At 40.1% G+C, this 27,797-nt stretch overlaps 1 protein-coding gene across 1 annotated transcript in view; it reads right to left on the bottom strand.

Annotated features, from left to right (window-relative positions):
• Positions 1 to 27,797, bottom strand: part of LOC134497992 (calpain-2 catalytic subunit) — a 44,116-nt gene that overhangs the window by 4,237 nt on the left and 12,082 nt on the right. Inside the window, exons 3-15 of the mRNA XM_063304066.1 lie at positions 22,436 to 22,554; positions 20,760 to 20,893; positions 19,121 to 19,289; positions 14,923 to 15,006; positions 12,297 to 12,382; positions 10,536 to 10,610; positions 9,831 to 9,991; positions 8,578 to 8,765; positions 5,137 to 5,348; positions 3,890 to 3,926; positions 3,316 to 3,381; positions 3,060 to 3,117; positions 911 to 975 (exon numbers count right to left, since the gene is read on the bottom strand). Coding sequence (XP_063160136.1) covers positions 911 to 975; positions 3,060 to 3,117; positions 3,316 to 3,381; positions 3,890 to 3,926; positions 5,137 to 5,348; positions 8,578 to 8,765; positions 9,831 to 9,991; positions 10,536 to 10,610; positions 12,297 to 12,382; positions 14,923 to 15,006; positions 19,121 to 19,289; positions 20,760 to 20,893; positions 22,436 to 22,554 — 1,454 coding nt within the window. The remainder of the gene's footprint in view (positions 1 to 910; positions 976 to 3,059; positions 3,118 to 3,315; positions 3,382 to 3,889; positions 3,927 to 5,136; positions 5,349 to 8,577; positions 8,766 to 9,830; positions 9,992 to 10,535; positions 10,611 to 12,296; positions 12,383 to 14,922; positions 15,007 to 19,120; positions 19,290 to 20,759; positions 20,894 to 22,435; positions 22,555 to 27,797) is intronic.

Below are 27,797 nucleotides of genomic sequence, written 5' to 3'. Positions count from 1 at the left end.
GGGCAGTTGAGAAGTTTTCTACGTTTGTTTTGGGAAGATGTTCCAAACATGTCATGAAACAAATGGAGTAACCAGAGGCAGAAGGTCTTGAGTAGCTGAGGCTGGTAGAATTGTAGGATGGGGAATATGGGAGAACATTATAATGGAACTCCAGAAAGAACTTTGTAACCTCATTTTATTAGGCATGCCAAATTTGGGCTTCAGAAATCCACCAGTAGATGTTAAACTTGTCTGTAGCTTGTTGCTGCCATCTAATGATAATTTTTCAGCCCAGGCAGGGTTTGCCTAATACTTTATATGTGGTATAGGCAAAAATATTCTTTGTACATGTGAATAAAGGCACATGTACAGTAACTAGCTGCCTCCTCCTCTATTTATGAACATACAAACACCGTACGCAGAGTCAAATTTATGTTCCATATAGCTTAGCACTATCCATTTTGTTTGGTTGTCCCCAAGCTCTCAGCCTGAGATTCTAGCCTTGCTACCAAATGTTTTTTTAATATACAGGCTAGCTATAGATATGTACACCCTTTGATTTATATACTTATTTATTATATTTATATCCCACCACAATCTGAACGGACTTTTGGCAGTTCAACATGGAATGTCCTACTACTGGCTATGCCCCCTTCAGAGAAACGCTATCTGGTAAAATACTATGACCAACATGTTCCCATCCATTCACCCAAGGAATGAGATGCAGCATCTATTAAATACAGAAGATTCAACTTAAGAAGGATTTTGTTAGCTGGAACACTCATAAAGCACACTACAAATTCTTAACCACTCCCTTCCCAGGTAATTCTTCATCCTCTTTTAATGACTATCGAACCATAATTCTGTTGCCCCCACCCTCTTCCCTACTAGATCCTTAAGCAGAAAATGTACAACATACACTGAAGGATACATCTAATAGATCAACCATGATTTTGCATGTTTCAATACTAAAGCCATCAGATTTAATATCTTGACCTGAAAAGAAAAAGAGCAAATTTGTCACATACAGAAAGCTTCTCCCAAGCCTTTTAAATTATTTTCCTACTCCCATAATTATTCTATTCATCTATTTCTATTTCATTTTTAAACAGCTAATTTTAAGCAGTGATAACTTCCCTCCCCACCCTAGTTGGCTAACATAGCATATTAAAATCCACAAAAAATCCCAAATAAATCATTAACAAGTCCAACACTGCAGGTTATATTGGCCTTTTATTGTGCTAATAAATTAACAGGCACTAAAATATAAGTTTTTTTCAAGCTCATCTTTGTTTGCAAAACTTTAAAAGACTTTCTTTCAAAAAGTTTAATGGATGCGCTTTGTTAACTATGCTGCTTTTTTTTCTATTTGTAATGATGTTTTATTTCCAAATTGTATAAATTACATTTTAAAAACTTTTATGAATTATTATCTTTCTTGTAATATTTCACTACTGGAGCTTTTTATTACTTGTATTATTTTATTACTATTGAAGGCTTTGATCCTAGAAAGGTGGCTTATAAATATTTGAATATACAATTCAATTAATAAATAGAAAAACTTAATAAAGCTGCCACACTAATAAAAGAGAATGTTTTAAAAACATCACTTTAAATGCCTGGAAAAAGGGAAGCTTTTGCCTACCATTAAACAATGATAAAGTGTCAGATCATCCTCTCTGGAGGGAGAATTCCACAACCAGTAAGATCACTGAGAAGCCCTAAGCCTACTATTATCTGGGCTGCAAAAAACTGGACAGTGACAGCAGCAAATAGATGCAGGTAACTTTCACTCTACTCTTGCACTTAATGGTTATCCAGATATTTGCATCTTAGATATGGTAACCCTAAGAAGTCCAATTTCTGATTTTCACTCTTTACAATTATGACAATGAGCCAAAGAAAGTCACATACTCAGCAAAAAGGGCAGGATCACACGCAACTACTTCTGTATAAAGCTGTATAAAGGAAATTCAGACATTGTTGTTGTTTATTTGTTCAGTCACTTCTGACTCTTCGTGACTTCATGGATCAGCCCATGCCAGAGCTTCCTGTTGGTTGTCACCACCCCCAGCTCCCCCAAGGTCGAATCTGTCACCTCTAGGACATCATCCACCCATCTTATCCTTGATTGGCCCCTCTTCCTTTTGCCTTCCACTCTCCCTAGCATCAGCATCTTCTCCAGGGTGTCCTGTCTTCTCAGTATGTGGCCAAAGTACTTCAGTTTTGCCTTTAATATCATTCCCTCAAGTGAGCAGTCTGGCTTGATTTCCTGGAGGATGGACTGGTTGGATCTTCTTGCAGTCCAAGGCACTCTCAGAATTTTCCTCCAACACCACAGTTCAAAAGCATCGATCTTCCTTCTCTCAGCCTTCCTTATGGTCCAGCTCTTGCAGCCATATGTTACTATGGGGAACACCATTGCTTTAACTATGCGGACCTTTGTTGTCAGTGTGATGTCTCTGCTCTTAACTATATGAGGCTCAAATAAATGAGGTAAAATTTTGTCAACTTGATCCAGTATTAAAATAAAAAGAAGTAAATGTTTTGATTCATTGAATAAAATCCCATGGACATGCAGAACTTTGGAGATGCTTTAGTGCTTTATAAAATGTACAAATAAATCTTGGGTCTGCATATCCACAAGAGCCCAACATGGGCTAAGAAGCAATTTGTTCAATTTGCTCAGCTGGCTTCTTGTGAGGATACAATATCCTCAAAATTGACTTCTTTTTCCCCTCACAGTACAGAACTTATCAAAGAGCATAGGAATCAGACATCTGATCAGCCCCACAGTTCACTCCTTTGCTCTTAAGCACCTAAGTAGAAGCTGTTCCTAGGCCCTGTGTTCCTGTGAACCCATCAAATTGCTGACTTCATGGGGAAGCACAAATGTTCATGACCATTGACAGCACTCTTCATTTTCAAACTAATTCTTCTCCAGCTTGTTTGTCCTCCAGATGTGCAGGGTTTCAGATCCAATAATTCAGCTGGGGTTAATGGGAATTACAGCACAGGCCATGTGGAGGACACTCAGCCATGCAAGGTTAAGGCAAGAAAGGGAAGAAGGAAATGCTTACGTTTTGCCAAGACTTTTTTCAGAATATTATATAGTTCAAAGGCTGAGATCTCAGCATCCTGGTAAAAGGGGAGATAAGGATAGCATTAAGAACATGTGTGTTAAATATTGTTTCTGAAACTAATTAACATATTTTTATCAAGCTGGCTGGGTATTCCATTGCAATGCAATCTGCATTGGTATTTTAGAATCTATCTTCAGCTATAGATTGCCCAGAGAGCTGTGTACTCTTCCCCACGGAAAATTCATTTACTCACCTTTCCAGCTAATTGCCCAAATAGTTTCTTAAAACTGGGTTCAATTTCATCTTCAGTGAGTTCTTTCTAGGAAACAAAAGAATTGCCAGGACAAGGGAACAAAAATCAAAAAAGCTTCTGCTTTAGAAGTTGCTATTTGATAAAGAAGAAAATGCACCTTAAATGTATTTAGCATATCAACATTGCCCTGTTTTTATGTCTTCTTGAAGGGTGAGAGTGGGAATTTTTTATAAGGCACCTTTCACAGCGTAACACTGCAGACCTAGGTTTTAAAAGCCGGAGGCTAACATGGAGTGTTACTTGGTCTCCCTCCCCCTGAACCAAGTGCTTTTCTGAATCCATCAACATTTGGATTCTCTATCAGAAGCAAGTGTTTCTGTAGTTTGACCACTGTTCAGAAGCACAACAAACCTGGACACAAAATGTTCACAGACAAAGCTGCCCATCCCACCTGATATCCCTCAAATACACTGAGGTTACAACTCCCATAATTCCCAGCCAGCATGATCAATGGGAATCCTGGCTTATGCAGCCTGACCATAGCCAAAACAAGTATTCTTATTAGCTAACATACCTCTTCAATATTGGCCTCAATTTCATCATCAACAACTCTACAAATAAACACAGTGAGACGAGTTAACACAAAAAAGTTTATGACTGACTTTCAGATCGGGGGATAGGAAGAGGAACAAATCTGGGGCAAGGTGAACTTAGGCATGCACCAAACCACCTATACACTCCTCTGTATTGGAGCAGGGTCAAGATGCATGGAAAAGTATTTTGAGAGCTATCCACAGAAAAGGCACCCAACACTGCCATTTTTGGTATCTGGACAATCACTCAGAAAAACCCTAAAACAGCTTTTTAAAAAAAATATATAATTAAGATGGCAAAATAAAGAAAGAAATGGATGGATGGATGGAAAAAATAAAATAAAATAATAAAATAAAATAAATTCAGGTGAAGCAGAGAGCTTTGTGGATGCTTATGGGGATCCAGGCTTCAGGTAATGTCCTACCAAATATTTTTAAAAATGGGAAAGGAGTTCCATCATTTCTTATAATAAAATAAATAAAGCAAATGGTAGCAGAAGTTTGTGTCTTTTCAGATTTTGGAATGCCTTCCTTCCAAAAGTGCATCAAGTGCCATTTCACTGACATTTTGGCACCAGATTTTATATCTAGGCATTCTTGAATATTTAATGCCTGTTATATTGAACGTAGCTGTATCTGTTGTTGCTTGTTGATGATTTGCTTTCTCTCTCAACATGCCTTTAATTAATCTTATGGTATTTTATTGCTTGTGGTATCACTGTTACTCACTCAGGGATTTTCATGAAGGGGGGAAATAACAACATTTAACATATATATATATATTTCAGTGAGAAGAAAGACAGCTAGAGAGGTTACTTCAAGGATATAGTGGATCTTGGTTCTATTTTTATTACTTTGTTTTTCTCACTTATCTTCATTAGCAATGATAGTGTGATTGTTTTGGATTTGAGATCCCTGGTGATATTCCCCGTAGTTCCCAATTAACAACCAATATAAAAAACAGGATATTGCAAGAAATCATAAAAAGTCTGAGCCCAGTAGAACTAAAGTTAAATATATGCTCCTTGTTAGCTTAATAGCCATGGCTCTGTTCTGAGAGTGGCTTCAGTTCTCTTCCCTTTTAACTTCCCCTACAGGCCCTCAGCTGTCCAATGGACAGCTTACAACCCCTCCCCCCTGCCATTTTCCAATTATCCTCAGTATTTTCAGATCCATGGACTCTACCATTGTAGGACAGAGAAGGTGGACTGGTGAATGCATGACCTACTGTGAGTCAGCGTTCCTTTCAGAGAAGACTCGGAGGCAGAAGTCCCCATTCTTGTTGGGTTCAAAGGTTGATGGCACAATAATATACTCTCCTGGGGGAAGTTTGAATCGATTTAACAGTTCCCGAAGATTGATGAATGTGTTGGATCGTTCCCTTGCTCGGTTTGTGAGAAAGTAGTTTTTGCTCAGGTGGACATTCATTTGGCCAGAAGACTTCATGGAAGGAAAGGACAAAATGGAAATTATTATTCTGAAGCTACCAGACTCCTACTCAGATGACTGTGTTAATAGAGGAATATAGCATTAGTCCATCAGAAGAAGAAGCTACTGTAGCATGGAAGCGACATTCTGTTAACTTGCATGACAGGAGGGTTCTCCAGAATATCTACATCCACAAAAGATCAAAAGCCAAGATAGCAGAGTCTATGGGTCTGTGTGTGCGAGGAATAGTGGTGGTAGTAAATTTACAGAGACTCCTACAACTGCACTGCAAATTAAAAGTGGTCAAGCACTTGGCAGTTGAAGAAAGGATGAGGCAAAGAATCACTAGAAGATGAAAAAAGCTCAATAACATTTTGCACTAAGGGCAGAAATGCATCTCTGAAGAACCAAGCCCTGCCAATGAGTCTAAATCAAACCCTCCTCAACTGTAAAGCTCAACATGCTGAATTTGGCCCTAGTTCTTAGTTGGAAAACACACAATTGTATTGAGAGATAGAGAAGGTTCGATTATAGATCAAAGACTTACAGCACTACAGTTTTAGGACAGCTTCCTCAATTTTGATTTACCATTTAGAAATGGTAAACTACAATTCTTATTAATATAGCCATTTGTGTTGTATCATAACACTTTCCATCATGCCCATAATGACTTGTAATAATGAGAAGTTAGTACCACACATTGAGACAGTTACAAGATCAGCTCTTGACACAAACTGTGTGCACAAAGACCAACATGTCTATTATTCAAGTAAGTAAGCAATGATTAGTATGTTTTATTTCTTTTGTGGGATATAATCTGTTTGAATTATTATTAACCAGCACACAGAAGTTTTTGAAGTATCTTTGAGATGCCAGGATATAAACCAATAAAAACTGTTCTATGTGCTGACTATTGTTTACCTACACTTAAATGCTGTTAGTCATTAAGAAAGTGGACTTGAGAATTGAAGCCCAGCCTGGTTGGGACTCAGCTGCACTCTCTCTGAAAGAGTGGTTTCTCAATTTGGAAGTGTTACTTGATCCTCAGCTGTCACAGATGGTGATTGTGGCAAAGAGTCTGTCTACAGATATGGGTAATGCACCAGCTGCAACCTCTCTGAAGCCAGTTAGATTTGGCAACAGTTATCCATCTTAGTTGGGTCCAATCATAACTATTGCAACATACTCTACACCGAATTACCTTTTAAAAATGCCATAAAATGCAGCAGTTCAGTTGGTAATTGCTGCAAGGTACAAGTCTCTACTGAAACAAGTTGCATTGGTTACCAATTGCTAACTGGGCAAACATTTAACCTTTAAGACCCTAATCAGTTTATCTGCAGGTCCAGCTCTCCATTCTCCAACTATTTAGAGATGTAAGAAAGTCCCTTTTGAAGAGATTCTGCTGCATATCAGAAAGCTAACTTAAAGCTAGTGGCTGCTTATCCAAGTGGCACCAGGAGGGACTTTCTCTTGCAATGCTCCCAGGTTACTGAACACACTCTCTCAGCATTGTGTTTGGGTTCCCACTCTTTCAGCACTTAGAAAAGAAGTGAAGATGCATGTCCAGATTGTTTGATTTTTTGTTTCTTAAAATGTTAACCAACGTGGCTTTTATTTTACCACCCAGTGTAACTAAATTGGTGTTTGAAATACCCAATTCTTACTTTGACAAGAGATAGTTTTGAACAATGCAGAGGTTTTCAAAAATGAAAAGCCTCAACATTCTTTCCGAAACAATAGATCTGAACTTGCCCAGTTTGAATTTCTCTTATGGATAATTATTTGTAAAAGATCACGAAGAACAAAACTTCCACAATTAAGAAAAATACATACAATTCTGCAGCTTTAACACTGAGAGGTCCCTTTTTTCAGTACAATGTTTAGCTAAAAATACATTTTCTGTCTTAAAAAATATATACAACACATACCTGTTGAGGCACCTGTGGAAGAGCAAAAAGAGAAACAAATTAAACACTTCTTATTAACAATGAACAATGATCCTTCCCAGGAAGCGCTATTTCTTGGTCATTGCTCTCACCTTATGAAACAGCCTCCCTGTAGAATTAAGACACACCACCCCTCTGACATTTCTAGAAACCACTTCAGATAGAACTCTTTCATGCAGCATTTGGTGACTAGTTAATTGTTGTCATTTTTTTAAAAAATTCAATTGAACTGTTGTATTTCTGTGATCTATTATTAATATTATAATACTGATTATAATTTTGATTTTAATTATACTCACCATGGACATTTTCATTGGTTGGAAGTTTTTTACTCAATTACTGTAAACTGCCCTATTTACTGATTTGGAGGCATACAGTTTGAATGAATGAATGAATGAATGAATGAATGAATGAATGAATGAATGATGAATGAATGAATGAATGAATGAATGAATGAATGAATGAATATCACAGTACCAATTTTACTAGAACAAATTTGACTTGTATTATTCCTTACTGTGCCCAGCTCTACAGGGCTCCCCAAACCCTTTGAGCCCACAAATGCATTTGGAATTTTGGAAAATACTGCCATAAAAGGCTTGGTATGGTCGATTACAAAAGACAAATAAAAAATGACTACAAAAGGTTGGGTGTGAGTCCCAAATATCTAATGATCCATGGAGCATAAATTGCATCAATTTTACCCAAGTAAAAATTTAAAAAATTGAGTCCAAGCAAAGATGGGTTAGTTAGCCCCAAACTCTAGAATGTCCAAACCCATGTTTCTTGTATAAAATTACTCCCCATTCCATTCTGTTTCTCAATTCTCTCTGTATCTCACATACATGCAAGCCCTAAACACTTGATTTATTTTCCCCTCCTTTCTATTCCTCCTCCTCCCCATAAGTCTTCCCCATGAGCATGGCCAGACATAGTTAAGCTATACCTATCTCTTCTCAATAAAAGGAACTGGCCCAAGATGAGGTTTAAGCGAAAAAGAGGTCCACCCAATCTCATTTGTTTAGCTCCTGTGAGATTTCCCAAATAGTAATCTGGCTCTTAGAATGGAAACTACCCATGTATAAATCATCATTTCATGCTACTGTCAAGTCAGTAACAAACATAAATGTTAACGAATTGCACACTTATGGTAAAAAAGAGGTGCCATCTAATTCATTTGTGACGATTATGGGGATTCTTTAATGTGGCAATGTATTAAGATATTCCTGATTGTGTCAGTTCTGTGGCTAGAAAGAAGTGATCCATTATCTTTATCTCAAGATTTGGTTTACCAGAAAAAAAGAACTTGCCTCATAGATGGCAAAGCCAATTGTGTGCATATCCTCCCCCATCTTCCTCTGCTTCCGACGGTGTTTCTGAATCAAACCAACCAGGAAGGTACAACCTCCTTCTGGGTCATCTGGATCCTCATCTTCTTCCTTGAGTTTAATCAAATATTGTGGGTTCATCCAAAACGTATCTGACAAAATGAAAGGAGGTCACTAAAATTATCTCCAGGCTACAGTAAGTCAACTTACACTGATTTTCATAAGGAATTGTGGCTTGGAAAGGTGCAGCCCTACACATTTTAGATTGATGTGCTCACCTTAAGAGCCCTTATAAATGTATACCTGCAAGCAAGGTTTAGAATTATTTTCCCCCAGATTATGGATGTTGTACCTCCTTTTAAACAATTAAATTCCAGTGGAGGTTGTAAATGGAAGTCATGTTTGGTATTGGACTATAAATAAATTTTGATTGATTGTTTAAATGGAAGTAATCATAAATCAAATTCCTGTATATCCCAGAGCTAGTTTTTCTTTTTTTAAAAACAATTTTAGCAAGAAAGCAGTTTAACTGACAGACCTGTGCCATGTATCACATCAGTATTAAAACTACCCACAATTGGAGAGGGATTTAAAATAGTCAGCAACCAAGTTTACAGCAATGATTGTTGACATCTGCTGTCTATCAGCATCTGAATTAGATTTTTCTTTCAACAAAATTAAAAGGGAGATTTTTAAGCAGTATGAACAAAGTTTTTGCAGCTGATCTGTTTATAAAATAATTTTCCTTTTATTTCTTTTATTTTTTCCTCTTTTAAGTATTATGATGATTGTTAATTTTGAACTTTCATTATTTCATTAATATTGTTATGAACATTTATACTTATATTAGTTGGGGTTAGGCTTTCTGTGTCCAATCTATTAAGTGCTTTATCTTTTTCTTCTTGCCTGAGGACATTTTATCAGTCACAGACATGACAATTTGGTGTTGATGGTATCCTCTGTTAGGTTGGCGTGGACAGTGCTGCTGTCAAGCCTAAAAATGTTTGTACTGCCGCTATAATTTATGTGACCATTTCTAGGAGAAGATCATCATAAAGCATTAAAATATTTATTTTATCCATGATGCATTATGAACAAAGTAAATGCTTACATTCCAAACTGACAATATTAGGCAATTCTGCTATTCACAGATTTTAGGAAGATACAGCAGAACAGGCATAGATATGAAGGCAAGCATAGGCTGAAAAATGACTTACCAGGATAATTTCGGCATCCACCAGCCGTGGAACCTCTTCTCCAGTTTCCATCCATCAAGTTCAAGCTCCATTTTTTATACTTGTCAGTGGTCAGGGTGTCTGGAGTCAAATTACAGATCTCAAGACGAGAGTAATGTCTCAGGAAATCACTAAATGACATCCTATGGAGTAATGCCAAAAATGTCATACTTAGAAAAGGCATTTCAGACAAGCTTCCTTCCTTCCGCTGTTCTGACATCAAAGAAAATCAAGAACAATCATTGGTCACTATGACAGCAAGCCTCCTTGACAAGTTAACTTGTCTCAGCATCATGCCCTCCAAATATGTTAGATTTCAATTCCCATAATTCTTTCTATCCATACTGGCTGGGAATTCTGGAAGCTGAAATCCAAATACATCTAGAGGGTGAAAGATTGAGGAAGGTTAAACTATAGCATTGTCTAGCAACAGGGCACCAGCATAGTGACAGCTATTTTTCCCCACAATCATCTAACTGAATCCTTTCTCCTACAAATTTTCTCTTACACATTCTGATCCTCTACAGTCCAATATAGACCAGGACTTAATATGCTCAATTCCATCTGAATCTAAGATATCCTTATTACAGTCTGATGAAATATACTGACATGACAACATATTTAAGCATTACAGAAAGGTTATATACTGTCCTTTTCTCCCAACCCCCAGCAAATCACGATCCATACCAAAATTCTCCATCTTCATGTTGTCTAGTCAATCTCTCTCTCACTTTCGGATCAATACCATTCCAATTTGGACAGCTAAATATAGAAAACAAACATTAGTTGAAGTTTCAGGCTCATACTTAGCGCTATGGATAATGTTTGTGTTACCCTGGAGGGCTTCAACACCTTAGCTCAAGAGAACCCAAACATGTAATGTTCACCCCTGTCAGCCAGTGACAGATGACCAGAGATACCATTTTTACAGGAAGACTTACCACTGCAAATGTGTTTATTTTATTTTATTTATTTTATTATCTCCAGAAAAAGATAATAAGCCACCACAGACAGACTTATCTAATATTTTTTCTGTTCTCAGTGTAGCCAGAGGAAGATGAAAAACCAAATCATTAGAGAGAGTTCCCAGAGATGTTATTTCAATGTTATCTTTCTTCTATTTTTGGATGACACTGTTGATGAGGGAGATTAATTTCACGCAAAATAACCCAGGGATACTTTACTTAAAAATTGTCCTCTGTAACCCTACAGCTGACTGGGTTTAGCTGTTTTCATGACACATTAACTCAACCTACGCTCAGTTATGTGTACTGTAGGAAGCATTTTGGACAATCATAATGGTGACTATAGCTTTTTTTTTTGTTTTGCTTTGAAAGATAACTAAAATTGCCTTGATAAATTAGTCTTAGAGATCAATAACAAGTCATACAGTGCAAACAAATCTGAAATATTACACATAGACTAAAGTGCACCTCTCTGTAGTACAGTTCTACAAGGATATTATTCACAGTCTGGAAAAAATAAAAAAGTTCTATGGTCAATACATAAAAGGACTGAAAATAAAACAGAAAAGGAAGATGTGGGAAAGGTGTGTGTTTAGCAGTAAAAACAATGGGTGGGTGCATGTTATCCACAGGAAAACAGGAAGCATTTAATTCACTCCCTTTTCTGAGAATAGATTTTAAATTATAAGTCAATGGCTAGAAAACAATCTTAGCTAATAGGACAATGGAAACAGGAAGCTATGATAGGGTCATCCTGAACAAGGAAAGCTAAAAAAACCCTGACCTGATAGGCTTCATTTTTATACCATCATTTTTGTACCATTGAGGTAGAGATCTATTAAAGAATACTGTTTTTCCCCAACCTAGTGAACTATAGGCACTGCATCTAATAAAGACGAAGTCACTGAACTCATCTAGGTTCCTCCTTCTATTTGACATCCAAGACAAGGGGCTGTCTTGCCATCTCGTCTCTTCAAAAAGTTTAATATTTACACTTGAGTTTTGCAAAATATAATACTTTATTTAATGTACTTGATGAAGCACTAAATTAACTAGGTTCTCCCCCCGCCCCCACACATGCTTGAGTAAAGCCGACAGTTTTCCCTCTAACTTTGGCAGGTGACGGAAGAGGCAGCTAGACAGATAGTTCATAATGCAGAAATGCATCCATGCTTGGGCCCAAGGCTGTAGGGGCAGTTTCTATGGTAGGAAAGTAGGAGAGCATCTTTCCCTCATTGCTAGCTGGAGGGGGTTTGATATTAAATGCTGAAAAAAAAAATCAATAATGCACCTCACCTCAAGAGAGAAGAGATCTTATTAAAGTGCCACAGAAAACATGTAATTTAGGTCACTAGTTTCCCTCATGCTTTCAAGGAAGCCAACAGTTTAAAGTTTAATAATTCACCATGCAAAACACTATGTGAAACATTTGCTTGCACTGGGCAGTGAACAGACAGCTATGGCCTCCGCGTTTAAAACTCACTTATCATTCCATTTTCCAGTCCATTCAACTTCTCCCCAGGGGTTTCGGATCCGGATCAGTTTCTGAATGCTGTCTCGGAAATTCACCTCATAGGACCAGAAGGAAAGAAATTAAGCTACTATCAGATAGAATAACTGAAAAAGGAAGCAAAGTGCTTTTAAACTTTTTTGCCTACTTAAATATATTTACACACACACTCATTTGGAGGCTGCACACGAGTCGGGAGGCCGGAAGAGGGCCTGGGAGGGCTAGCACAGGCTGCGCATGAGTTGCAGGAAGCCGGGGGGGGGGGGGGCTGGGAGGGTCTGTGCAGGCTGCACGTGGGCGGGGGGGTTGCTTTGGGTGGGAGAAAAAGCGGAAGCGACTTACTGGAGCAACTTGCAACATTCCCTGCTCGCTTCCCCACTGACTTTGCTTGTGGGAAGCCAGCTTGTGGGAAGGTCGCAAATGGTGATCATGTGACCATGGCTCCCTGCAACGTAATCACCAGCCGGGCATCCAAGTGTCTGGATTGAAATCACATGACTGAGAGGGTGCTGAAATGGCTAGAACTTTGAGGACTAGTCATACGTCCATTTTTTCAGCACTGCCATAACTTTGAATGGCTGCTGAACGAATGGACATAAGCCGAGGACTACCTGTAACGCAAGTATAATGTAGCTAGCGTGTCTTGTCCATCATTTGTCATGATATAGTGGTAACGTGTAGCTTTATACCACATATTTCTGGAAAAGTTTTTGTGAACAAATATAAAATGTTTGCATTTTAAACCTATTATTCTTTTTATTGTGTTAATTCCTTACCCTATTTTACTGCATTGCATTGTATCTGTTGTATAGTCTTTGTAAACAAAAATGGTATTATTGTATGAACAGATATGTATAAAAGACGGAGTAGATGAGACCAATAATAATAATAATAATAATAATTTATTAAACTTGTATGCCACCCAACTCTCAATGACTCTGGGTGGTTCACAATAATCAAACAAAAGAACTACAGTAAAACCAATAAAACATAAAAAAATAAGTTAAAAGATAATGCAAGCCAGAGAGGCAGAAAGGGTTGTTCTGGAAGATTCTGCTTGCCCAGCACATGGAGAATACCAATTCTGAAGAAGGGCATTCTCACAATAAAATATACAGTAAATAAGAGATAATTCTCATGTGAATTGGAGACAGCAATGGCTCTCAAGTGGAAAAGTACCAGGAGATGTGAGAAAAATGCCAAGGATGGACTAATCAGCCTTCTTGGAAGTTATAAAAGTTTCTAGGAACAATAGTCCTTTAGAGTCATCCCACAGAACAAGACAGTGTGCACATTGGGCATCCCACTTTGATTTTTCTGGAACTCAAATCGAGCTGGCCAGGGAGATTTTATGCATGATATGCATGACTGCATGATTGCGTATTGCAATCATGATTGCATATTGCATATGCAAGATATGATGATGCATGATTGCATATGCATGGTATGCATGATTGTATGGCTACTCTAAGAGATAGTTGAGAAAATGAAGCCTTTTAGTTCTTATTCCTTTCTTGACTTGGTTAGTCAAACACATACTGTTGATTTCAAGGAAAATTTGTTTGTTTGCTTGTTTATTTAAAGAACATACAGTGATCCTGGGTGGCTCACAACCAGTAGAAACAGGAATAAAAACAAAACAACCCTTCCCACCAGGCACCAGACCAACCAGACTATTAGCCTCCTGACTCAACCCCCATCCTAGGCCAACATCTGGTGAAGAGCCAAGTCTTCATGGCCCTCCAGAAGGCTAAAGGGGTAGGGACCCCTTGGATCTCAGTGAGGGGCTATTCCAAAGGGTGCGGGTGGCTACAGAAAAGGCATGCCTCCAAGGTCCTATCAGCATTTAAGGGAAGGGACTTGGAGCATGCCCACCCTATCTGACCATTTGGATGGGCAGGTACCCTGGGGGAGAGGTGGTGCCACAAATAACCTGACCTTTGCCATGCAGGGGGCTTTAAAGGTGATAGCCAGTACTTTGAACTGCATCTGGAAAGCAACTGAGAGTAGTGTAACTTAGGATACTGTGGGGCACCCAGAATTTATTAGTGGCTCTCGTTTCAATTTTTGTCTCAAACTTCTGTTTCTCTTCCCTATCCATCTCTTCAATGAGCTCACTCCCTTGAACCATGGAAGTTAATCCACCCAGGTTTCCACTGTGTGAGATTACAAGAGGTTACTTTTTGAAATAAACTGCTCTCTAGTGGGAGTTAGGCCAATTACAATTTCTCATGCAATTCTTGGCAAAAAAGCTAAATGTAAAGTGGCTTGTTTATTGGTAGCATGTGCATGGGCGCCTGTGGGGAGAGGCAAGGGGAGAAAGGATGATACATGAATCATAGTGTCATTACACAAGTAACACAAGCTGGTATGAGATATCATGATGCAAATTACATAAGCTACACAAAAGTCTCTTCAGATTAAATGAAGCAACCGTTGTGAAACCACGCAGCCATAAGAGGGAAGCACACTCAACCATCTCATAGAACAACCACTTGAGCAAAAGAAGTATCAGAGCACTGGACACAAAATTGGTTCACGGGAATATCATATCCACAGCCAACACTCATTTTTCCCTTTTCCAAAATGGAGAAATTACCTCTTCAGCTCCTGTAACAGAGTATGCATGCCCTTTGACTAGCTTCTGTGTTGTGACTGCTTCAGTCTCAGCAGCACTTGTGATCTAGAAAAAATGAAGAAATTAAGTTTTATTTACCTCTAGAAAACTAAGCAATAGGACAGATCTTAATTGGCTAATGCTATGGGTACAGCATCAACTAGAAAGAGGGTTAGCTTTACAATTGCTACTAGTTCTAACAACTAATGGAGTCCTCTGGATCAGAAGCAGAGATGGGTTGCCACGCAATGCTAAGCCATAATGCGGTTTGATTTTAGCTTAAGATGCTGTCCTGATTACCAGGAAACACACTGAGGCGAGGACTTGGTCTCTAATATTTATTAGTAGTACTTAACAAGAATCCTAACAAACTGAGAAAGCGTGGGAAAACCCAGCCATATAAACCCCAAAGGTTAAGGCGGTCCCGATCTGTGTCTCTTTGAATGGCTGAACAGTTCCTCAGTGCTACGCATGCGCTTGACAGTCTGGGTGAGAGCCCCCTGCTCGCCATCCTTACTCATGACATCACCCTCCCCTCCAGATTGATATTCCATTTCAGCCCCCTCCCCTCCAGAGTCTTGATAAGATATGTTGTCTGCTTGTAAAGTCTCATGAGAACTTGGCAAAGAAGGCAATTCTTCAAAGGACAACTCCTCCACGGACGAAGCGGTGCTGCCCTCCCAATCCGATAACGCCTCCGAGCCAGGTGGCTGCTGCTAATTGCTGGATGGCGAGCCGCATTTCTTGGTTTTCTGAAGACATTTCTAAACGTATCTGTTTAATTGCTTGTTCGTCCCTCTTTCGATGGGAGTATGAGTTTGTTAGGATTGATGTCCTGATTACCAGGAAACACATTGAGGCGAGGACTTGGTCTCTAATATTTATTAGTAGTACTTAACAAGAATCCTAACAAACTGAGAAAGCGTGGGAAAACCCAGCCATATAAACCCCAAAGGTTAAGGCGGTCCCGATCTGTGTCTCTTTGAATGGCTGAACAGTTCCTCAGTGCTACGCATGCGCTTGACAGTCTGGGTGAGAGCCCCCTGCTCGCCATCCTTACTCATGACAGATGCCATTAGAATTCACCTATTTGGCTTTATAAACCATGGTGTATGCCATGTACATTCAGCCTGCTGTGATTTATTTGATAAATCATGGTTAAAAATGGTTTAGCACATCAGACTGGGCCTGGCAGTACAAGTAGTTTTCGCTTAATGACCATTCATTCAGCAACCGTTTGAAGTTACGGTGGCACTGAACAAATGGTAGTTATGCCTGGTCTCTGAAGTTATGGCTCTTGCAGTGCCCCTATGATCATGAGATCAAAATTCAGAAGCTTGCCAGCTCACCGGCACTTATGACCGCAGGGGCACTTCAACTCCCCCACATCTTCCCCCACCCCCGGACTCTACCCTTTTGTCCGCCCTGCACTCCGCCGCCTCTGCATTTGCTTGCCCTGCGATCCACACACCCTGCTGCCCCCAGCTGACCTTCACTGTCTTCCTCCCGCTGCTGAAGAGGCAGACCCGGCCCGACCCAGCCCTTCGTGAGGCAGCTGCTGGCCACACCAGGCCTTCTTCTCTAGGCCATGATTGCGCCTTGTCCAAATTGCATGTGGCTTTCTCGCGAACTTCAGTTTGGACAAGGCGAAATCACAGCCTTGGGAAGAAGGCCTGGCACAGCCAGCAGCTGCCTCGCAAAGGGCCGGGCTGAGTCTGCCTTGTCAGCAGCGGGAGGAAGATGGTGAAGGTCAGCGGGGGGCAGTAGGGCAGGTGGATCGCAGGGCGAGCAAAGTGCAGGGCCGGCAGAGGAGGCGGAGTGCAGGGCGGCCGAAAGGGTAGAGGTGGGGGAGAGAGAGGAAGGTGGGGGGAGTTGAAGAGAAAGCAGTCCCTTACCTTATTGAGAATGGCTTGGAACAGGGTGGGTCCTCGCCTAACGACCGGTGGGATTTGGTTAACGATGGCAACGGGGACTGCCGCAATTGCTGTTGCTAAGCAATGCAGTCACATGATGTCATGCTTTACAACTGTGTCGCTTAGCAATGGAAATTCTGGTCCCAATTATTGTTGAAACTCAAGGACTACCAAAGAGAATAAAAGAGTGATCCCATTCTTATCCCTGGAGAATTTAGTGCACGTGCCACTGCACTGATATTATTTAGACCACATCTTCCAGATATACCTATCAAAGATTTGCATCCTTACTTTTTATCCTTGAGCCTTCTCCTTTCATTGAAGTACTTTCAAAATGCATTATTTCATTCTAAAATGCAGAGATTATTTTTCAAAACCCTTTGAGCTACTACTAAAGTTCCTTCCTGCAATGTTTGTCATTTGTTTGAAAAAAAGTCCCCTATCAGGACTAGGGACATCTATTTATTTCATTAAAACTTTATTAGAAAAGGGCCAGCCAAATCAGTTTCAAGCCTGAAGCTCACAAACCACTAGCATTAATTTTGGGAGCAAGATAACAAGGAGATTTTTGCAACCTTCCTATTTTGGCATTTGTTCTTCATTGTTTTTATTTGACATGTTTAACCTCTTACAAGCCAGAGAGGGAGAGAGAGAGTATACTGACCAGTGTGTTTACTTGTTGTGAGGGAATCTTCCAGCTCATTTCCCTACTTGGAGTGAAACTACATGTGATGGTGGCACCCAAGAGGTTTTCGACATATATCTGCCCTAATCACATGGACAGCCAGAAGGGCCACAATGTCAAGCAAAGACAAGTTCTCCTCAGCCAGCCAATCCTTTCCCTGTGTCACAGTTGGCCCAGGCCCTAGATTATTTTCCCCATCTGTGTTCCAGTTCTAAAAAACACCTTTCCTGGTAGAAAAGTTGCTGAGAACAGTATATGGGTAGAAACGTAGCCTGGAGATGGTGGGGATTCAGCATCTTTTACATTTTTGTGCCTCTCCTGCATTTTAAGATGAAACTCGGAGATCATGTTTACATGTATGTGGGAAGCTCCCTATTTAAAGACATGTTTTCAGATCTCATGTTATCACCACTGTAAAGGTTGGCGACTAACTTAAAGCAGTCATTGGCTGGGTTCATATTTTAGTCAGTATGTTGGATGAACCCAGCTGATATAAACCATGATTTAGGGCTTAGTGTATTGTGTGAACTCTCTTAGCCTAATTTACAGTTACGATAAAATTTAGAGAGTAGAGGGGCTCACTGGAGACAACACCAGAGAAATATACACAGACAATAAATCATTCCTTGATATTTGCCCTTAATATTGAGGAATTCTCCTTAATAGTCAAAGCTTCTCCATTTGGTCTAGTTCTGGAAACAATTACCGTATATTGAGAAATCCAAGTGAAGGGTCATCATTGCCACTGAAGTAAATAAGGAAATCTTGTTGAGAATATTTGTATGTGCATCACAGCTTACAAAGAGCCAGGATTGGCAGGAGAGGCCATGGGTACATGTTGAAATCATCAAAAAGTCTTTTTTGCATTACCTCAGATAATTTTCTGCCACGTGATCAGGGATTTCTAATCCATTTGGATTCAGAGTGCATTCAAAAGGGGAAAAAAAAATCTGAATGCTCATACTAGCAAGGTTTAAGGCTGACAGAGGAACAGTTTAACAATATCCCCTGTTTGCTATAGTGTTTGCTCAGAATCCACTACTGAGTCAGTTGCTTTACTTCATTATATATCTGCTTCTTATCAGCTGAGCTGGTTGGCCAGAAATTAAAATGGGTTCACTTTCTACTTTCAACCTTTTCAGTGAAGATTTCCAGGAATGTTGCCTAGTTCTGCTCAATCACTATTAGAAGGTTTTGGGCTTAGTGTTTACTTAAGAGGGTCTCCAAATGCAGGAAGATGCCTAGATACTACTGAGCAGCAGCTGACTCTGTACTCCTCAGCTGTAGCCTTCATCAACCCATTTATTTGCTGGGTTGAAGCTAAGAGAGGCTAAGCAGCATAGGAAGAGGTCCTTTCATGCTTCTAGCAGAGCACACTTTGCCTTTTCTTGCTCTGTAGTGGACATGGCTGGTCCACTTCAAAGCTGTACCTCTATTCTTAGAGAGGTGAAGAGCTATGGATTTTCGAGATTCTAGGCACAGTTTGTGTTCTAGCAAGAAAGTTGGAATCCTATGCTATCCTGCCATTATCAATTAAATCAGTCAAACAATTTCTCTGCATTCAAAAGAGCTTTGAACTTACATCAATAGAACACCCAAGAAGAGAACCTTTCTGAAGAGCTTTCTGGATTATTCTGAACAGGTTTGGTGGTGCTTTCTGCAGCTCATACCACTCTGCAATTCCACCAGTGAAGTCCTCAAAGCCCTCAGTCGTGCTTCCCCCTGAAAGAGCTTCATAGGAACCATTCACCCTGTGAAAGATGCAACCCAAACTTTTAATATTTAATATCTCTGTCTTTAAAATCCAATCTTAACAGAGATGGAACCCCATTCTTAGGTGTCTGCACTGTCTCTTTTTTCATTCATGAAAAGTCAAACATCAACACAGGGACTCTATCACAAAGGGTTCTTTTGCTTATTTGATCACATAACTTGGCCTGTATCAATCATTATGTCACATTAAACTATGTATCCAGTATCCCCTGATGTTACGGTATGGCTTTATGCTATTCTTGTTCTGGCTCTCAACAAATGCCATGGATTGTGAAAGTCAGAAATAAATGTTTTTTAAAAGGAATATGGGCAAAGCTTATCTAAAGCAAGCTTTCCACAGAAGTTCAACAGGGAATGTGGATGGGCAAATCAATATTTTTCTACTCAGTGTAAGATTAATCTATATTAAATCACAAAGTTGTCCTGTTCAATGCCTCCAAAATTCTGCAATTTTCTTTTTCAAACAATATCTGTTTTTACAATTTTCCTAAACATAAGCCCTTTTACATGATTTTTGAGTGGAAAACTGTATTACAAAGGATAGAGAAGAGGGCCATCCAAAAGATAATCATATTTTGGTTCATATATTAATCCATAAAATACAAATTAGGGCAGTTTGCTTAGAAATGCAGACCAAAGCATATTAGCATATTATCCCCATTAGGAGAAGAAAGGTCTGGATAGGCAGGTAAGTAAGCAAGCTGGCAGGCTTGCTTGCTTGCTTGCTTGCTTGCTTTTCTTTCTTTCTTTCTTTCTTTCTTTCTTTCTTTCTTTCTTTCTACATTTTTTTCAGGTTAGCTCACAGCTACAAAGAAGCAAAATACAAAATAAAATTATCCAACTTAATCTTCTTTCTGCAGCTATTATTTTTTTAAAAAACAGAAAAATCTATTCAAGGGAAGGATTGCCCCCATATTGCATTTAAGTTTCCTTCTCTTATTCACTGTTTTATCCAGCCATGGTTACCTTCCTGTGTCTATTAGCCAAGGGGAAAGATTAATGGATATTGAATTCAGTGGTTTTATTACTATCTTAAAAAATGTTGTATTATTAAAATGTACTATCCGTATTCTTCCATGGGAGATTTGCTAAATGTTAGTAGGAGAAACAATAGAAAGCTAGATTATACTATAGAAATTTAAAAGGTATGGGACAGGGGAGATTAGAAATACAATTGCGTATGCAAAGATTGTGAATCCTGTTTAGTTCTGTTAGAACAAATTTCTAGGCTCTGAATTCTTTCATTCTAAGTTTGTTCTTTTCAGCCAGGATCAAGCTAGCAGATTGGGGGTCCAAACACCGTAAGGAGATCCTCAAAGTCACCAGCCTGCTCACCTGTATCATACCCTAGTTTTGGGTTTCACTTATGGTAAACAAATCCAGTATAAAATAAGAGAAGGCTTCTAAAGTTTGCATTAAGTAGCATAATGTTCTTAGCTTTCACTTACTTGGCATAGGCCTTCTCCAGCAGGGCACTCCAGAATTCATTCCCCTCTGCTGAGTGAACAAAAAGTAGTTCTCCATTTTTGGTAGGCACCCGGTCATCAACAACAACATCTATCCACTCTCCATACTGCCAGAACTGAAAGGAGAAAGAAAACAATCCAATCAAGTCCTAATGACACGAGCTGGAGCCATGCTCTAGGTCAGCAATGCTGGATGGAAGTTCTGGAGGCTGGGAAGATTGTTCTGGATGGCAAAGAATGTGTTTTTTCACAAGTACAATTGAAATATATCATATAACCGTCAAACTGTAGAGCTGGAAGGGACTACAAATATCATTTAGCCCACCCTCTGCAATATAAAGGAAAACTAATTAAACTATCCATGAAATGTGGCTGTCCATGCGTTCTTAAAACCTCCAGAGATGGGGAACCTATGTCCTCCCATAACTATTCTACTGTTGGCAGATTTTACCATGCACATTTTTCTTTATGCTTGCTGTATGCAAATATATGTTGTTGTTTATTCGTTTAATCGCTTCCGACTCTTCATGACTTCATGGACCAGCCCACGCCAGAGCTTCCTGTCGGTCGTCAACACCCCCAGCTCCCCCAGGGACAAGTCCATCACCTCTAGAATATCATCCATCCATCTTGCCCTTGGTCGGCCCCTCTTCCTTTTGCCCTCCACTCTCCCTAGCATCAGCATCTTCTCCAGGGTGTCCTGTCTTCTCATTATGTGGCCAAAGTACTTCAGTTTTGCCTTTAATATCATTCCCTCAAGTGAGCAGTCTGGCTTGATTTCCTGGAGGATGGACTGGTTTGATCTTCTTGCAGTCCAAGGCACTCTCAGAATTTTCCTCCAACACCACAGTTCCAAAGCATCGATCTTCCTTCTCTCAGCCTTCCTTATGGTCCAGCTCTCGCAGCCATATGTTACTACGGGGAACACCATTGCTTTAACTATGCGGGCCTTTGTTGTCAGCGTGATGTTTCTGCTCTTAACTATTTTATCGAGATTGGTCATTGCTCTTCTCCCAAGGATTAAGCGTCTTCTGATTTCCTGACTGCAGTCAGCATCTGCAGTAATCTTTGCACCTAGGAATACAAAGTCTTTCACTGCTTCTACATTTTCTCCCTCTATTTGCCAGTTATCAATCAAGTTGGTTGCCATAATCTTGGTTTTTTTGAGGTTTAGCTGCAAGCCAGCTTTTGCACTTTTGCAAATATATAGGTATACAGTAAAATGTGCTATAGTGATTTTCTTATCAAATCTAAATTAGTTTTATTTATGTTATACTACTCCAGAACTTCAAACCAGTATTGCTTACCAACAGCATGGCTCCAGCTCATGTCCAAGGCCTTGACTAAATATATATACATACACACCCATCATGCTAGTTCTATTTGAGATATATTATGCAAAGCACTATACTTATGTATACTTTTCCAATATTTTTTAAAATTTTACGCTCCCCTTCCATCTCATGTCTTCAACATTTCCAGAAAGTTTACATATCATCAGTATTTTAAAGTGGGGAATTACTTGAAAAGCAGTGCTAAGAAAGTTCTATGAAAGCACCATGATCTTCCTGGGAAGAAATTATATTTAGAAGGGCTCTTTCTGTTCTTCCAGTAAACTTTGCCTCAGTGAAACAGCAGAAAACCAGACTCCATGATACCTGGAAGTGGAAGATTCCTGCATATTTGTCTTGGAAGCTTTGATCACTGGGAACCACTCGAGCCAAAATTTCTTCATTCAAAGTGAGAGAAGCAATGGCTGCTAGAAGCCAACAGTCTCCTGAAAAAAACAAAATATAATCAAATGCTAATTAAAGACAGACAACAAAATTTAGGAAATTTGAGTCCCTCTGACCAATCCAGAGCAATCATCTTATTTAGGGATAAGAAAAACCGAATAGAATATATTAGTTGAGTTGCAGAAGATCAACAGGGTGTGACAACATCAGCTGCCAAAATTGTACAGTAGAAATGAAAGAAGCCTGGAATGCCCCTGAGTAGATTTTTGTTCAGAGGGACAATGAGCCCCATTCAGTTCTGGTAGTCAAAACAAATAATGCTTCAGTTCTATGTCTTGGCTCCATTGGTATATATTGGGGTTTCCAGCTCACTCTTGTTCTAACAATGCCAGATAAAGACTGCCACTGCTATGTGAGTGAGACCAGTCACTATATCCGAAATATGCTCTACCTGGTTTGGATAGGAAAAGCTCCAGAAATATTTCCCCAAATTATTGGAAACAGCAGATACCTCACTCCCACCCTACATTCCTGGAAATACCTATCAGGGATTGTGCAGGCAGCAACAGCCTCATAGGGAACCACAGGTCTCCGTGTCACAACAACCTGAACCCATCAAAATCAATGGCTAAGCCAGCAACTTCCTAGTTCCCCATTCCATTTAATGCAGTTCTGCTTTGATTTTAAGCATGCCACTTAAGCATACCACTCCTGCACATGTACTCCTCTCCCATAAAAATGCTTGGATTAGACAGTTGACTTTGCCTTCCTCAGCTCAACCAGTCACAGAAAACAGGCTTCTCCGATTTTATATTTAATAGGGAGATTCTTATATTTAATAGGGAGATTATTTAAGAGGGAGAAAATGTAGAAGCAGTGAAAGACTTTGTATTTCTAGGTGTGAAGATTACTGCAGATGCTGACTGCAGTCAGGAAATCAGAAGACGCTTAATCCTTGGGAGAAGAGCAATGACAAATCTCAATAAAATAGTTAAGAGCAGAGACATCACACTGACAACAAAGGTCCGCATAGTTAAAGCAATGGTGTTCCCCGTAGTAACATATGACTGCGAGAGCTGGACCATAAGGAAGGCTGAGAGAAGGAAGATAGATGCTTTGGAACTGTGGTGTTGGAGGAAAATTCTGAGAGTGCCTTGGACTGCAAGAAGATCAAACCAGTCCATACTCCAGGAAATCAAGCCAGACTGCTCACTTGAGGGAATGATATTAAAGGCAAAACTGAAATATTTTGGCCACATAATGAGAAGACAGGACACCCTGGAGAAGATGCTGATGCTAGGGAGAGTGGAGGGCAAAAGGAAGAGGAGCCGACCAAGGGCAAGGTGGATGGATGATATTCTAGAGGTGATGGACTTGTCCCTGGGGGAGCTGGGGGTGATGACGACCGACAGGAAGCTCTGGCGTGGGCTGGTCCATGAAGTCACGAAGAGTCGGAAGCGACTAAACGAATAAACAACAACAACAACAGAAGCTGAGGATCATAGCGGGCACTGAATGTTGGCTGTGCTTCAGGGCAAGCATGGAAATACAGTTGGAACAGTCTGTATCCAGAGATAACAGTACTGATTTGATTTCACAACAACATTCTCCCCCCTCTTTTCTTTTTGCTCTTGTGAAAGGAAAAAGGTCCCCTGTGCAAGTACCGAGTCATGTCTGACCCTCTGGGGGGACGCCGCTTTCACAATGTTTTCTTGGCAGACTATAGTGGGGTGGTTTGCAATTGCCTTCCCCAGTCATCGCCTTCCCCAGCAAGCTGGGTACTCGTTTTACCAACCTCGGAAGGATGGAAGGCTGAGTCACCCTGAGCCAGCTACCCAAGAATCCAGCTCCTGCTGGGATTGAACTCGGGTTGTGGGGAGAGTTTTCGGTTGCAATATTGCCCCCTACCACTCTGCACCACACGAGGCTCTTTGCTCTTGTAAAGTCAAATTTATCTGCTATTTAAGTGTCTGGTTGCCTTGAATACAGAACAATTTTGCACTTCCAGTTTGGATAAAATTCTGCCCCACACAGGGGCACAGGCAGCAAGCAGTGGGTTAAAATGAATAAAATTTATTTATTTATTAGATTTTTTATCCCATTATTATTTTTATAAATAAGTCAAGGCAGGGAACATACCTCCTTCCTCCTCTTATTTTCCCCACAACAACAACCCTGTGAGGTAAGTTGGGTTGAGAGAGAGTAACTGGCCCAAGGTCACCCAGCTGACTTTCATGCCTAAGGCAGGACTAGAAATCATCATCTCCTGGTTTCTAGACTGATGCCTCAACCACTAGACCAAACTTTGAGATCATAGAATAAATCAATTCATTGGTCTTACTCAAGTACAAATGTCCTTGTTAAAATTATATTTTGGACACATTATGCAAAGACCCTGTGAAAGGCACAAGGAAACAGCAGGATAACCAGCAGTTAGATAGACAGACACAATTACAATGGCAACGGGTACACTGTTAGAAGACCTGAACGACCATGCTGGGGACCAATCATCCTGGAGAAAGCCAATCTATGTGGTTGCTAAGAGTCAACATTGACTTGATGGCACATAATCAATCAATTGCACTTTAATATAGGTATTGCCCTCAAAAACATTTGGTATATGTTTCATCTCCATGCTCAGATTTAGATGTAGGAAATCAAGACTTGTTCCCAGAAACAAGAGGGGACAGTATACCTGAAGAGACTTCCCGAAGCTGTCACCCTGGAGAATGGCCACATAAAGGAAAGTTGTAGTGCCAGGGAATTAAATGCCCTCAATTGGACTCACACCTTACTAGAATCCCAAAAGGAAAGATGGTAGCAAGACCCAAATGAGGATCAAATCAGAAGCTGCATCACACAATTGTTAGCAGACAAGCTCCAATTAGCTGGATAACTCAAAAAGCAAGAATGGTACAGATTTCAGAAAGGCATCTTTAATGCTAGCTAGGGATAAAAACAACCTTGAAGACTGTTCAAGATTTGGTAGGTTCCCAGGCAGATTTTCAGCAAGCCAATTAAGGCAGAGTATCTTTGAAACATTTCCTTCCCATTGCCCCCACCTCCTGAACCCAGTGAATTCCTCCTCCACCTGGTTCCCACAGTCTCTTACAGTAGTACAAGCTTCCGATTGCTAGCTCTCCTTAAAAAAGGAAGTAAGAATCAGTTTGTGTTCTGGATCAGGATCCTGTTGATACCCCAGGAATGTCTGGAGAATAAAGGCAGCTAAATAAATGGCTAAACTGCTGCCTGGTTGTTGTTGGTGCAACATCTCTGTTTATTCACTCCCTTGTGCTCTCATCTGATTCCTTGGCTGGAAGCTCTTGACCTGGAATAGCACAATTTATCTTAGATGTGTTTCTCCTTTGTCTTGCCCTTGCCTTCTGGTCAGCTATTCAGTCTCTCTGGAAAGGTATAACAGGGAACTTGGCCAAAATATTCAGAGATATTTGGAAGTAGGAAAATACTTGAATGCATTAACTCAGTTATATAGATTATTGGCACTATGTATTTATTTATTCAGCTTCTATGCTGCTGCAATCAGAAGACATTTGCATTAGTTTCTTTGGCAAGGCCCATATATCTGTTGTGGTACTAATGAAAAGAACCAAAGGATAAAAGTAAACTATCCTAAGGTAATTTTTTGTTATTCCAGCATCATCATCACCATTGATATTTCTATGAAAAAGAACTAGGCCTTTTAGTCCACCTATAAGCTTCCTCTATCCAGCCATTATCATTAACAGCATATACTCTGAGGCAATGGATTGCAACTCCCAGGTTGCTATAATATCACGTGAATCACAGTTGAATGTCCGGATAAGCCAGTGTAGGTGATCAAAGCAACCTTACAGAATGAGCCCTGCCAGTGTAGAAGAAACACCTTCTTCCCTACAATTCAGCTTTCTTAAAGCTCTTCTTGACATTATGAGAAAAAGAAAAAATGCCTGCGTTAGGATTGGCATTGCCATTTTTGAGTTGTGGGTCAGCAGTTTAAAAGTTCTGGATCCTCTGGATTAAAGGCCTCCTGAGTCTTCCACTGATATTCCATACCACCAGAGCATACTGGTGGTCTCTGGTGGTAGACCTCCTTCACCTTCCAGAGTCTCCCTCTGTCTGCAAAGAGTAGCTTCTCAAAACCTTAGTGTCATGACCTCGTTGCAAGGCACAAAGAGCCTCACAACGTGGATCATGATCATTAAGGAAAAGGGGAAGGAGATAATCAAACCAGGGATTAACACAAGCACCCAAAGGCACCCACACCCATGGACCCATAAGCAACTGAAAAGAGAGACGTCAGAGGAATGAAGATAAGAAGCACATGGTGTCCCGGAGGACACAACCGTTGCAGGGAGACAAAGAAGACACCGGGGAAAACGCCCACGCAGCCATCAAGGGTCCCATCAAGTGGGATCGAGGCATTGAGGGGTGGGGAAGCCCGGGGCAATACAGGAGGGTATAAAAGGGGCACCCCCACACTACCTACCCCGTTCCCGTTTTTCGTTCTGTCAGCTATCATTCCAATAAACCAGAAATCCTTAATACCCATTAAGTGAGTCTGTGTCTTATTGCGAAGCGAGGCTGGCCTTGACACTTAGTCTCCTCCCACTTTGCCTCCCACCACAGCATAGGATTGCTGCCTTAGAGCCTAATCCTGCCTATAGCATTAAAGGGCAGCACATGGAGGTCTGAACAAGTACATTATTTGGGCACACTGGAGCTGCAATAGCTGCCAATATTTCATCATGATACTATGAGGAAATCAGGCATTTCAAGTGTCAAACGAATTTTTAAATATTATTTATTTATTTTCTATCCCACCTTTATTATTTTTATAAATAACTCAAGGTGGTGAACATGCCTAATACTCCTTCCTCCTCCTATTTTCCCCACCACAACAACCCTGTGAGGTGAGTTGGGCTGAGAGAGAGTGACTGGCCCAAGGTCACCCAGCCAGCTTTTATGCCTAGGGCAGGACTAGAACTCATGGTCTCCTGGTTTCTAGCCTGTTGCCTTAACCACTAGACCAAACTATGTATATAGTAAAATAGTTATCATTAATGATCTTCTACCACATTTTAGGGCTCACAATTACTCTATAGTACAGGCCAAATAAGGTTTATAATTTCCACATGAAAGATTTAGCAAGCTTCTTGCAAAGTAGAATTCATACAACTTGGTTTTTAAAGAATTCTTAGTACATTAGTATTCATTAGTACATTTTGAGAAGAGTTTTTCTCCAAAATTCTAATATAGCTAAATGTCTATTTTATTGGTACATAGA

The sequence above is a fragment of the Candoia aspera genome, chromosome 1 (genome assembly GCF_035149785.1).
Source record: "Candoia aspera isolate rCanAsp1 chromosome 1, rCanAsp1.hap2, whole genome shotgun sequence".
Lineage (NCBI taxonomy): Eukaryota > Metazoa > Chordata > Lepidosauria > Squamata > Boidae > Candoia > Candoia aspera.
This window is presented reverse-complemented; position numbering and strand designations above follow the sequence as displayed.